Consider the following 12424-nt stretch of genomic DNA (forward strand, 5'->3'; position numbering starts at 1 on the left):
ATTATAGCAATACTTTTTCTTTAACCAAATTGCTAAGATCACCTCGTAGAGGAAAAATAAACTGAGCTAGCCAATTAAAAAAATACTCTCATGAGGAAAATACACATTTATAATTATTTCTTCAGATGAAGTTAATGTATTTTAAGATTCAATGCTAGCTTAAGAATATTAAAGCAGGTACAGTACAATTCATAAAAAATCAAAACACCCTTTTCTGGGTATCCACAACACTTACCTTAATTTATTTAGATGAATATGAAAACATACATATGTGTATAAATACACACAGCATATTTTAATACAAATTTGTTTTCATTACATGTAGAGTCCAAGGAATTAGGAAACTACTTAATAGCAAAATTTGAAAAGTAATTTATAAATGCAGTAACACAGCAGAAATACAAGTGCAATAAAATTAAAAAAAAAAAATTGAAAAAAAACGTTACATCAAAATATTTAATCTCTTTTCACTATGTACACACATTTTCTCCATAACATTTACCTTCCAAGGAAGTCATCTTTATCTGGATCTTCATCAAAGAGCTCAATCTCTAGCTCCTGTCCTGGATGTTCATATACTAAGGCCTGGAAGTAGAGTAAGACAGCATTGTCCATGGTAAAACTAACTGGCTTTGTCAAATGGCACAGTAACAATAAAACACCGAAACAGCAGTGTCTTTGTGTATTAACACATATCAACAAGCAAAAACTTTAAAAATATGCGATTTTATGAGTTGAGCAAGCGTAAGAGCTTTTCAGTTGTGTTTTTGTTTTTTTTTTCCTGTTCATGTTGGTATTAGGGGACAACTTTTCAGAATTACTGTTGCTAAGTCTAGACAAAGTCACATACATCAATGGAGAATTGCTGTTTGTTAAAGAACTTTGGACTTTTAGAGGGAAACATCAAAAACTTCCTCAAGAAAGTCTCCAGAGTATTTTCTTTAGTAAAAGAAATTTTAGACGACCACATTACAAAATGTGAAACACATTTCTATTGATTATACCTCATAAACTTCATTCCATTTTGGATTGAGATTTTCTTTGATGACCTTGCTTTGGAAAATCTGGTTGCCTACACGGATGATTCCATAAGGATCTGACTTTCCTTTAACAATCCCTTTTAGGTAGGTATCTTTACCCTCCAGGTCCTGAGCTTCAATAAAGTGTATCCTTAGAACACCCTGAAAAAGGAAAGGATGAGTTTATGTAGTAATCTGAAAGTTTCCATGCCATGACAGTTCATGTAATGTATGTTTTATAATTTCCAATGCAGTTTCCTTAAGATGAAACTTGGTTTGGACACACAGTGGATCAAGAGATATCACACAAAACACCTAAGACTCAGAGAAATTCTTGAAGAAAAAATAAATTGGCATCAGTAATCCGAAATATACCAATTATATCAAGAAATGCCATGCTACTGGAACAGAGTAGCACTAAGTAGTAACAGCTTTCAAGTAAAAAGCACATTTTGCAGTAATAATATAAAACATGTTACATAATTTTTAATCCACACAGTTGAACTATGCTTTACAGGTAATATGTGAAAGATAACAAAACAAAAAAAGTCCTTCTCAGTGTTATTATCAAACACCATAAAATTATTTATAAATGGGGTTATTTAAAGCGAACAGATTCATTGTAACCTCTACTACTGCAATAAAAAATATTAGAAATTCATACGGATGTACATACCTCAGACAATTACTACAACAAAAAAATTAAATGCCAAACTATTACTATTAACAGAAACATACATACCTTTGGAATAGGAAACCGCAACTGAGCAATCTGCACTTCACTGACAAGGGGAACAGTAATTCTATTTGGGAGGACCAGGTAGTTGGATATTATATCCAATATTATTGTATCCGATAAACCACTGTTGGAGAAAACAATACTCAGTTACTTCATGGGAATTAAACACACTATGTCACACTAACATACTGAGGCAGCTCAAGCATGAAACTTTATAGAAAACCATATTAACACTTGAGATCCCTTTTTTTAAGGGATAAAAAACCCACTGAAATAAATCTAAGTATTAATGTAGATTTTCTAATCACGTTTAGAAGCTAAGAGTATTTATTGCCACTTTTAGAATAAGGTAAACATGTCTTGAGGGAAAACAATGCAGAACAGAAAACTAATCTCTACATCCTCATAGCATTGCAATTTGTTAACAGCTACCACTTATATCTTTTGCTGCTTAACAACCTAAATGGACAAATATTTGCCCTTCTTGAGGGGTGTAGAAACCAAATCTATTCTTAAAAACTTTTTTTTAAACTTTTTCGTTTTTTTAATAAAGTATTCTTGCCAAAATGGCCACCAGGTGGAAGCAGCTGATATGTGAATAACACAAACCAAGGACGGGAATATAAAAGTTCTCCCAAGTTCCCCCTCGCCTTTTCAAAGCCACCCAGGGTAAAGGGCTATTGCATAAGTCTTCTTGCCTGCATTGCATATAACCAAGCAGATGTTAACTGTTAACCTACTTTTATATTTCAGTAATGACTTAACTGTCCCTGAAAGTTTGGCTAACTGCTGCTGTATTGTTATGAAGCAAGTTGTCCTCTGGAGCTAGAAGAACTGTCATTTAAACAGAAACACAAAGGAAGCATGCTCTGTGGACAAGTAAAATATAGCCTAGGGAAGTAAAACAGGTTTTGTGCTCGTAAAAAGGGAGTGGCGGTACAATCATAGTGGTAATGAATCACTAAATAACCCAACCTCCTAACATTTCCTAAGCCAAGGGTTCACCCAGTTTGGGTCTGAACTGAGAACAGATCTGGACGCTGTCAGACAAACACCCCTGATTAGCTGCACTGCCTACACTGGCAGAAGACAGAATACGAGTGGAATAATTCACTGAAGACGAGGATTCAGGGAGAGGCTGGAAGTATCTAGAAAGGCTCAGAGAGAAAATGATGAAAAGTACTCGAGGTGTTCTGAACTGCAGGTGCACTCTTGCTAAAGCTGGTGAAAATGTTCCAGGGATAAATGAGTTCTCCACCTAAGTACACTTCCTTTAAGATTCTCCTTTTACAGTCTTTATGAAATTCAGATGCAGATAATATGTTTGATTACTGCATGCATTTTTTCACATTAAGCACTTGTAAGTAATCACCTTGCGAAGCTTTTCTATGACTGAACCTGCAGCTGAGAGTAGTTCTGACTCAAGCAGCTAGCACATTTATACAGTGTATATATAATAAATGTACATTACATTATAAGTAATATATGTTACATTTTCATTTTGGGAGAAAATTTACCAGATAACAATAAATAAAAACATTATGGTAGAGAAGGGTACCAGAATTAACCCATTAAATACAACCTGGCCCATTTTATATTTTTTTCATGTCAGAGACTTGCAACCTGTAGAGCATGCCTCCCCTTGGTGGCCCTTCCTCACCACAAATGTACCCACTAGAATGGGCGAGGACAACTCAGGATTACAGCCTGTGAAGCTGCACTTTTCACTTAACTCATACGCAGCAGCCTGGTTTCTAGTTTATATGGGTAAACACACAAGGGAGCTGTCTGCATGAAATCTCTCTCACTAAAATACTTCACTGAAACTTCTGCAGCAGTGAAGCAGTTCAAACTCCTAAGTGAAAATTTATCTTCATTAGATGGTTGGTCATGAGCTAAACAAAAGATCTGAGATGTGCTACGCAGAATTTCTACAAAAAAAAAAAAAAAAAAAAGATGAAAACAAGATTCTTGAGCAATTTTTGCCCATAATGAGAGGTTTCAGCCTTCAAATAAAACATAGCAAAGTGAAGGCATAATGGTGTGACAACAACTGGAGCCTGTGATTACAGTAATGGGTGGAGTATTACCAGTTAACCTCAAATACTTACCATCTTAGCTCTGAGTGCTAAACTGTAACAGAACAGGATTTGCTAGGAATATTACTAAAAAAAAAAAAAAAAAAGAATAGTACAGCCTGAAGGGAAGAAAACTTGCTATTGACCTCAAAATGTAACATTATTGTTGACTGGAAAAAAAACAACGCTACTGATGCAACTGCCAGTACCAATGTCTTTTAGTCCCTACAATGTCTTTTAATCCCTACAGATTTACAGTTTCAGTATTTCTTAAAACAACTACCACAAGATAATCATATTTTTGAAAATAAATAGCTTCCTTTAGTTGTCACTGTAACACGTGGTGCTTTTCAAACTTCCTCAGTTCAGTTTTGCCGAATGTCTTGTTTTCAAGTTATGAATGCCAAACATTCTCTGACGAGCCGAGAAGACAGCTCCCATTATTTTGTTAGGGTTGACTCAAAGTTTTAAGATAAACATCTCAAACAGTCTTAAAACTGAAAGAAGACAAAAAAAAAAAAAAAAAGGAAAAAGGAAAAGCTGAGGTGACGGTAGCTACACCAACAACAAGCATACTTTTCAAAATACAAATCTGATTACAAGTCTCCAACAGATAGCTATCAAACATCAGAAACTTTGTTCCTGCTTTTGTTAGTTTGCCTACCCAATAAGAAGAGAAAGCTCTGCCTTTACATTCAGTAAAGTGCATGCCCGAAGACAGTTTTTTCGATTAATCATTCTACATGACCCAGGTCGGAGAACAACAAGCAAGCAATGGTACCAAAGCTACCTTGAAAGAAAGGTTGTTGTGTTCTTGTAAATAGTTTTGATCACATACATTATGAAATAAGCTACAGACATAAATATACCTATCCCAGCCTAGCAAAAGGATCAGAGATTAATTCGTGTTCAAAGGGAGCTACTGAAGGCCTCCCTAAATAAGACAAAAAGACAATCATTTCTGCTGGGACCAAACTCCCACTCTGGGATTCTGAAGGTCGGTCTCACAGTGTTGTCCCAACATGAACACTTGAATTTTGCTAAAACATCAGAGAAATTAATATGAAAAATGAACTGGCATTCATGGAATTTCACAGAATTTTACAGAGAGAAACTGGACTCATACGAGGTAGTAGATACTCACTCTTTAAAACACAGAACATCCTGAAAAAGAACACTGAAGCTTGTAAATTATGAATTAAGTGAATTTTAAATAGCAACATGACACTTTCCAGATGTTTAAAACTTATCTAACCAAATATTAGCCAAGTGGGATACTCTCAGTTGAAAATCATTCTTTATAAATACAAGGTAAAAATAATATATATTTTTTTATTATTTCATTACTTAAACTAAGAAGTGTGACCTATGGAAAAGAGAGGCAAATAAATGGTCAAGCAATAGAGACAGTTGTATCTATTTAAATCTTTATGTTGATGTAAAAGTTCTTGGTTAATTACATAGTCTTAAACTGTTTCAGTTGTTGGTACTTAGTACAATTATTTTTTCAGTTCATGAAAACAATAGAAAAGTAAAATGCTTGAGGCAGTTTATTACAGCGTCTTCAAAAACTCAGCTTCACTGCAGAAAAATAACAAGCAGTTACCTACTCAGTTATATTACTCTCTAGTTAGAGCTCTCTAATTTTTAGGGGCAGAAAAGGCAGCTGTGTATTTTCTTACTGTATTGTCTTCTACTCATAGTGCAGAAATGGCACAGATCTGACTGCACAGAGTACTTTTAGTATATCTCAACCAGCCATAATAGAATTCATCTTCCTGTCCTCCACATCCCCTCCTGATGTGACTTGAGTATTCACACAACCTGGATCCTCCTCGTACAGAGACTTGAATTTGACTCCTCTTGTGAGCTATACTAACAACAGAATATGAATTATATTCTTGTCCTTTTCCTCATGGAGTTGTATAGAAAGAACAATGGAAGTTGATACCAAGCTTCCAGCAGCAACTGCATCAAATTCATTTAGTAGGAGACATTTACAAAGTACAAGTAAGTAATGTGTAGCCAGCAGCCACAGGACGTGAAAGGTACCTGTGGCAGCACCCATCTCGTGTTCATCACTGTTTATAACAACAGTATGTCAAGCTGTCATACCCAAATATACAGCCTATCCATACAGATAAGAAAAACAAATACAGCACTGAAGAAATCTAGTGGCAAGGCAGAGCATGAGTCACCCCAGTTACGGTTACTATAGGAACCATACCACATCTAGACAGCCCTATTATACACATATGTGGCCAAGCTTAGTTGCTGTGGAAACCGTAAACTTGAGACACTTAATGAGACTTTGTTTACATTTGAGGTTTTCGTGTTTCCTGTCAGGCATGGTATGAATCTCAAGAGCCTTGTAAGCTTAAGTACTAAATGTAAATTTATTAGTGTTACCTCAAAAGAGCAAATTATTACTCAGGAGCTGTATTTTGGAAGCCATTTTCTCAGTCGTCAAGAAAACCTCTTTCCTCAGAGGCAGTGTTAAGCAGGCTTGAAACATAAGCGATCCTTGCAGCCATTAACCTACTTCATACAAGTTCTAATTTCAAGCTGCTCAACTGGGATTCCATGCAACGGCCTCCCATGTCTCAGCAAAGCAGGAACCACTTCAGTCATGCAACTGAGCACTGCAGGATTAATTTAATACCTAAATTCCATCTCTTGGTTTGAGACGATCAAAATAAATCTGGAATCTGCTAACTCTTGAGAGTCTGGGATCGAATAAAAGGACTAGTCGCAAAACCCAAGTGTGTATCAGATTCATTTATTATCCCCTTAGCCACTGCCTCAATATTAAAAAGCCCTCAAGTAACTATTACAACTTTGACAATTATTGCAATGCTAAAAAATAATTTAAAAAGAATGGTTTTCCCCTCTACTTCTGCTTTTTCCTTTGTGGTTTTACCATTTAGTATTTTGAAAAGCTCTGAATAAGCCAAGCATTTTCCCTAACTATATATGGTCAACGTTTCTGCTACTCCATTTGATCCTCACATAATAAATTGAAATCTTTAAGCACACAAAAAGATTAGAAAGTTTATTTAACTTTATCACACTCTTAAGGTATTTCTTACTATCTTTACACAAGCAACTAGAGATTTATTGGCATACAAAGTCATAAGCCAAGATATTACGAACACTCTAGCCTGAAAAATAAGACTCTTTATCTTTCTGCTGTCCTAGGAGATGGCACACAGGATATTCACAAGAATCTGGAAATCTGCAAAGGCTGAGAACACTAAAAAAAAGCAGGTTAAGAACTATCTTTTCAAAATATTTTTAGCAAGATCTGCTAGATATACTTCTGACATACATTTACTTACACGCATTATCATTACCTTTTCCATATTGAGCAATTTTGCTTAATTCTAAATTAAAAGATAACTGATCAGAGACATTCAACCTAAAATGATTTAGCTTGGTTTTATTATGGCTTTATGGGGGCTGGGGATGGGGGGAATGAAGTATCAAATACTGCTTTATATATACTCACTTCAGCCCTGGAACATCCAGAAGATTGGTCAGTCCAGTCCAGTTAATTTCTAAAAGCTGTGAATTACAGAGGAAAAATAAAAAAAAAAAAAAAAGGAAAAGAAAAAGAAAAAGAAACAGAAAAGCAACTTAGAATTCACAACACTGAGGAAATGAATCTGATGACTAAAGATTCTGATCAGTGGAAGGCTAATAACCAGTTTCCAGGAATTTTTTAAACAGCAAACCAAAACCTCTTCCACTCCAAATAATTTGTGATAGTTTTTAAAATAGGATAAGGAAGACAACGCACCATCCTCTAATCCATCCTTGTTCTTCAATGTAAATAAATAAAAATACACATGCACACTCCAACATACATAAGTATGTAGTAACTACTTTATGCAAACATCAAATGATGAAATGTGATTCTGTTCAAGAGTGTATTCACCACAGATCTGGTATAGATGAGCAGTTACTAACATGAATACAGCCTAGGTGGTATGTGGATTGAGAACAGCCCTGTGGAGAAGGATTTGGGGTACCGGTTGACAAAAAACTGAATACGAGCCAGCAGCGTGTGCCTGCAGCCCAGAAAGCCAACCATATCCTGGGCTGCATCAAAAGAAGCATAAAGAGATCTAGAAGACATGAGCAACAAAAAGAATGAAGGATTGGGATTAAGAAGGCCAAACGAGGACCTGACAATAGTTTGCAATCACAAAGGTGGCTGTTATCAATGACAAAAAGACAAATCCATTCTACCATTAGCGCAATATAGAAAAGTATCAAAATGATTAGATATTGAAGTGAGAAAAGTCCTCAAAAATAATTACTAGGCATAATTCATTGCTACATCATATACACTTCCTTCAGTGAAGATCTTTATCTAAATGTTAGACATAAAAACGCTGTAAAGGTACTTACTCCGTTTCAGTGCTGTTGGCATTAACGACTAAATTCTAATATCCTTTTCAGTCCTATAATCTTCTCATTCTAGATAAGAAAACTAATAGAACCAAGCTTGCTTCTTTGCTTTTTCACTAAAACCTTTATATTAATTGCTTAAAATTTAATTGAATATATGCAACAAAGCCGAACCCATTTAACTAACACCATGCTTCCAAATCCAAGTAACCCAGAAGAACTATGAAAGGTTGCATGAAAAAAAAATTAAAAGTATTTTGATATTCCTCAGTTGAGAAAGTAATCATGGTGGTCCAGTTAAATGCTGAAACAAAACAGATTTCTGCAAGAAACTATGTTGCATCTTTCTACAAACTAGCAAAAAGAATCTCCCCACATTCTTTTTCTACTTAAAAACCAGCACATACCATTCTTCATAAAGGATCTATTAATAGTTTATGAATACTTAGACTAAAGATAACACATAATACGGTTACTTACATAAGGTGCACTGTTACTTAATGTACTTTTGTAATAGTGGCCAAATATTTCAACAATGTTATCTATGAAGCACTTAGCCTACCTGTAACAGATAATTTGGGAGAAAAAAAAAATACATTTGCTCATAATCATTATCCTCTCTTTAATGGAAAAGTATTAAGATTTAATGCCTAAACATTCCACAGTAAAAGACAAGCCATATCATGGGATGTACTGCAAGAACCTACATGAGCCAGCGATGTGCCATTGCTGCAATGAAGGGTAATGGTATCCTGGGCCACATTAGATACCATATTGCCAGCAGGTCACAGTGGTGATCCCTCCCTTCTATTCAGTCACACCACACCCCAAGCACTGTGCCCAATTCTGGGTTCCCCAGTACATGAGAGACATTTTCCAGAAGGAACTGGACTAGTTTAAGAAGGGCCTGTGCGAACCTCACGAGGTTCAACACAGCCAAGTGCAAGGTCCCACACCTGGGCTGGGGTAATCCCAAACAGAAATACAGGCTGGGTGGGGAATGGATTGAGAGCAGCCTTGAGGAGAAAGACCTAGGGGTGTTGGTGGATAAGAAGCTCAACATGAGCTGGCAATGTGCGCTTGCAGACCCAACAGTCAACCATGTCCTGGCCTGTATCAAAAAACACTGTGGGCAGCAGGGTGAGGGAGGGGATTGTCCCCCTCTGCTCTGCTCTCATGAGACCCCACTGGGAGTGCTGCGTTCAGCTCTGGGACCCACAGCACATGAATGACATGGATCTGGCGGGTTGAGTCCACAAGGATTATCAAGGGGCTCCTGCTAAGACAGGCTGAGGGAGCTGGGGTTGTTCAGCCTGTAGAAGGCTCCAGGAAAACCTTATATCAGCCTTCCAATACCTAAAGGTGGCCTACAGACCTACAAGAAAGTTGGGGAGGGAGTCTTTGTCAGGGGGTATACTGATAGGACAAGGAGTAATAGTTTTAAGCTAAAGAAGAGTAGATTTAGATTAGATATTAGGAGGAAATTCTTCACTCAGAGGGTGGTGAGGCACTGGCACAGGTTTCTTAGAGAAACTGTGGATGCCCCATTCCTGGGGGTGTTCAAGGCCAGGCTGGGTGGGGTTTTGAGCAAACTGGTCTAGTGGGAGGTGTCCCTGCCCATGGCTGGGTGGTTGGAGTTAGATGTCCTTTAAGTTAGATGTCCTTCCAACCCAAACCATTCTAGGATTCTATGAACATGCTGGAAAAAGTCCAACAGGGGGCCAAGAAGATGATTAAGGGGCTGGAAAAGGGATTTGGAAAAGCTGAGATAGCTGGGACTGTTGAGCTTAGAGGAGGCTTAGAGGGGACCTTATCAATATCAATGCCTGAAGCATGCAGAGAGGACAGAGCCAGGCTTTTTCCAGCAGTGCCCAGTGACAGGACAAGAGGCAATGGGCACAAACTGGAACACCCTCTAAGCATCAGAAAGCACTTTTTTACTGGCTGACAAGAGCACTGGCAGTGTTGCCCAGAGAGGTTGTCAAGTCTCCATCCTTGGCAGCTTCAAAAGCCACCTGGACATGGTCCTGGGCAACCATCTCGAGGTGGCTTTGCTCAAGCAGGGAGGTTGGAGAGGGTGATCTCCAGAGGTCCCTTTCAACTTTGAACATTCTGTGATTCCACAAACCTACTACAAGAGAAAAAATTGCATCCGGTAACATCCAGGCTATAAGATTAGTGCCTTCCAAACTATGACGTTGAGAAGGGTGAATAAACCCACAGGTTCCAATATATGCTTAATATTTAGCACTTGCTCTACTGGTAGCCATTCAGAAAATGCCTTCAAATTTGTTTTAACCTCCTTTATATTAACACTCTTGCATCTCTGTGTAATCAGAAGACACACAGAAAGAGGTCTTCTCTAATACAGACATCTACCTTAATCTCTGGGGAATGATCCAAAGCAGCTTTCACTCCACCTCCGTCAACTAAAACGTGACTTAGTTTAACATTTAGAAACCGAGGCACTTAGGACTAAATAACTACAAGGTTATCCAGATCATTGCAATTTATCTATTTGCTTCCATTAAATGCAATTTTTCTAAACCCTTGAAGTTTCCCAGACTGCAAAAGAATCAATGTCAAATCCATTTTTCATTCTGTCATTACATAATCAGACAGAAGGGAACAGCTCTCAAAATGACAGCAAAATTTCATTATTAAGTTCTATTCAATTCATTTTCTTTCTTCACATAATTCTATATTGTGTGGGTTGAAATGCAGTAAACAAGAAATTTCAGCCAGATGTATGTATTTAATTATAGAGTAAGAGAAGCGAAATGGGCCTTTCTGTCCTCCCTTTTTCCCTTCCCAATTATGAAGTATTTCCTTTACCCATCCATTTCCTATAGTGATTTTTGCCCGGGAGCTATGTTCAGTATCTCAACAGATACAAAAATTACGAAAGTGAGACAGCAATTAAAAAAACAAAACAAAACAAAACACATTTTTATTGTTCTGCCTCAAACCCCAATAACGCTTTCCCAAAGTGTCCACAGCAAAATAGAAGCAGTACAGAGAACAGAAATGTGAAGTTTTAGACACTGCTCAACTATGAATAACATTCTTCCTTTACCTTTAGAAATAGCAGGAGCTTTCTAATAAGATACTGCAGAATCAATGCTACTATAAAAGCTTAGGTCCATTTTTAAGAAATTTCTAAAGCCATATTTTGCAAGTTTCATCAAAAAGATATTGTACTAAAAAGTAAATTTAAAAAAAGAAATGCATTATTTGCCAGTATCACTTATTTTTTAGCTGTTACATCACTAGAGAAATACACAGTTGGAGAAATTGAATCTGAAAACTTTTATTTGCCTGGTAGTAATTGCATTTCATAATTAAGTTATTTTTGTCTTCATAACTAGTATGCTCCAAAGACATCCTCTCACTTACTTACTTGTTTCTGTGTATGGTAATTATCTTGCAGGACAAAGCAGAAACATAATATCAGATATTATCTAATATAAACCTGAACTTCCAAGTTCGTGCTTCCAGATGCACACAACAGTAGAGGTAAATGAAATAACACTATGAGGAAAGATATTGTCTGAATGTAATACAAACTCTACTGACCAAATTGCATGAGCAGATGGTAAAGGGTAGCTTTCCAAAAACAAGTTCTGTGATAAAATAATTAATTTTTGGACACTAGAAATTGTAATTACAAGTGTCATTACTTATAGGTTGGAATACCTCTAAAATCCCAACTTTTATAAACACAGGGTAATCAGTTATCATCTATTTGCTCATCTCCATGGTATAAGCAATTAGTGTTAGATGGCTACTCCTTAATTATTTAACATTACCTTATGTCTCACTTAGAAAATTTATGCAGTGTAGCAAGACTCGATGTTACACTGTTTTAAGACAAGGAATCCATTTTGTTGCAAGATTCATTCCTTTCCTTCATTATTCATAAGCGAAGTAGAAGGAAAATACACTCCATAAAGTGGTCCTTTATTCTAAAGCGCGCATACCTGCATCACACATACCTGCATTTAACAGTTTTATTTACTGATATTTTCAGAATAAATAGAAATTCTTTGCATTTCCTTTTGATTTTTTTCATGTTTCACTTGGCATTTGCATACAGCAGTTAACAAGGCAAAGTCCCTCACTGTCACCTAAAGAGGCTTAACTGAATTGAGCAACATAATGCATGCTGAAATTCA

At 36.6% G+C, this 12424-nt stretch overlaps 1 protein-coding gene across 2 annotated transcripts in view; it reads right to left on the bottom strand.

The window, feature by feature from the left end:
• The window catches only part of ESYT2 (extended synaptotagmin 2), an 80075-nt gene that overhangs the window by 22360 nt on the left and 45291 nt on the right, over positions 1 to 12424 (bottom strand). For both annotated transcript variants that reach the window (XM_082754386.1, XM_082754385.1), the window contains exons 7-10: positions 7345 to 7400; positions 1762 to 1882; positions 1005 to 1181; positions 503 to 585 (exon numbers count right to left, since the gene is read on the bottom strand). In XM_082754386.1, coding sequence (XP_082610512.1) covers positions 503 to 585; positions 1005 to 1181; positions 1762 to 1882; positions 7345 to 7400 — 437 coding nt within the window. The remainder of the gene's footprint in view (positions 1 to 502; positions 586 to 1004; positions 1182 to 1761; positions 1883 to 7344; positions 7401 to 12424) is intronic.

This window comes from Aythya marila (assembly GCF_965140915.1).
Source record: "Aythya marila genome assembly, chromosome: 2".
In the NCBI taxonomy this organism is placed as follows: domain Eukaryota; kingdom Metazoa; phylum Chordata; class Aves; order Anseriformes; family Anatidae; genus Aythya; species Aythya marila.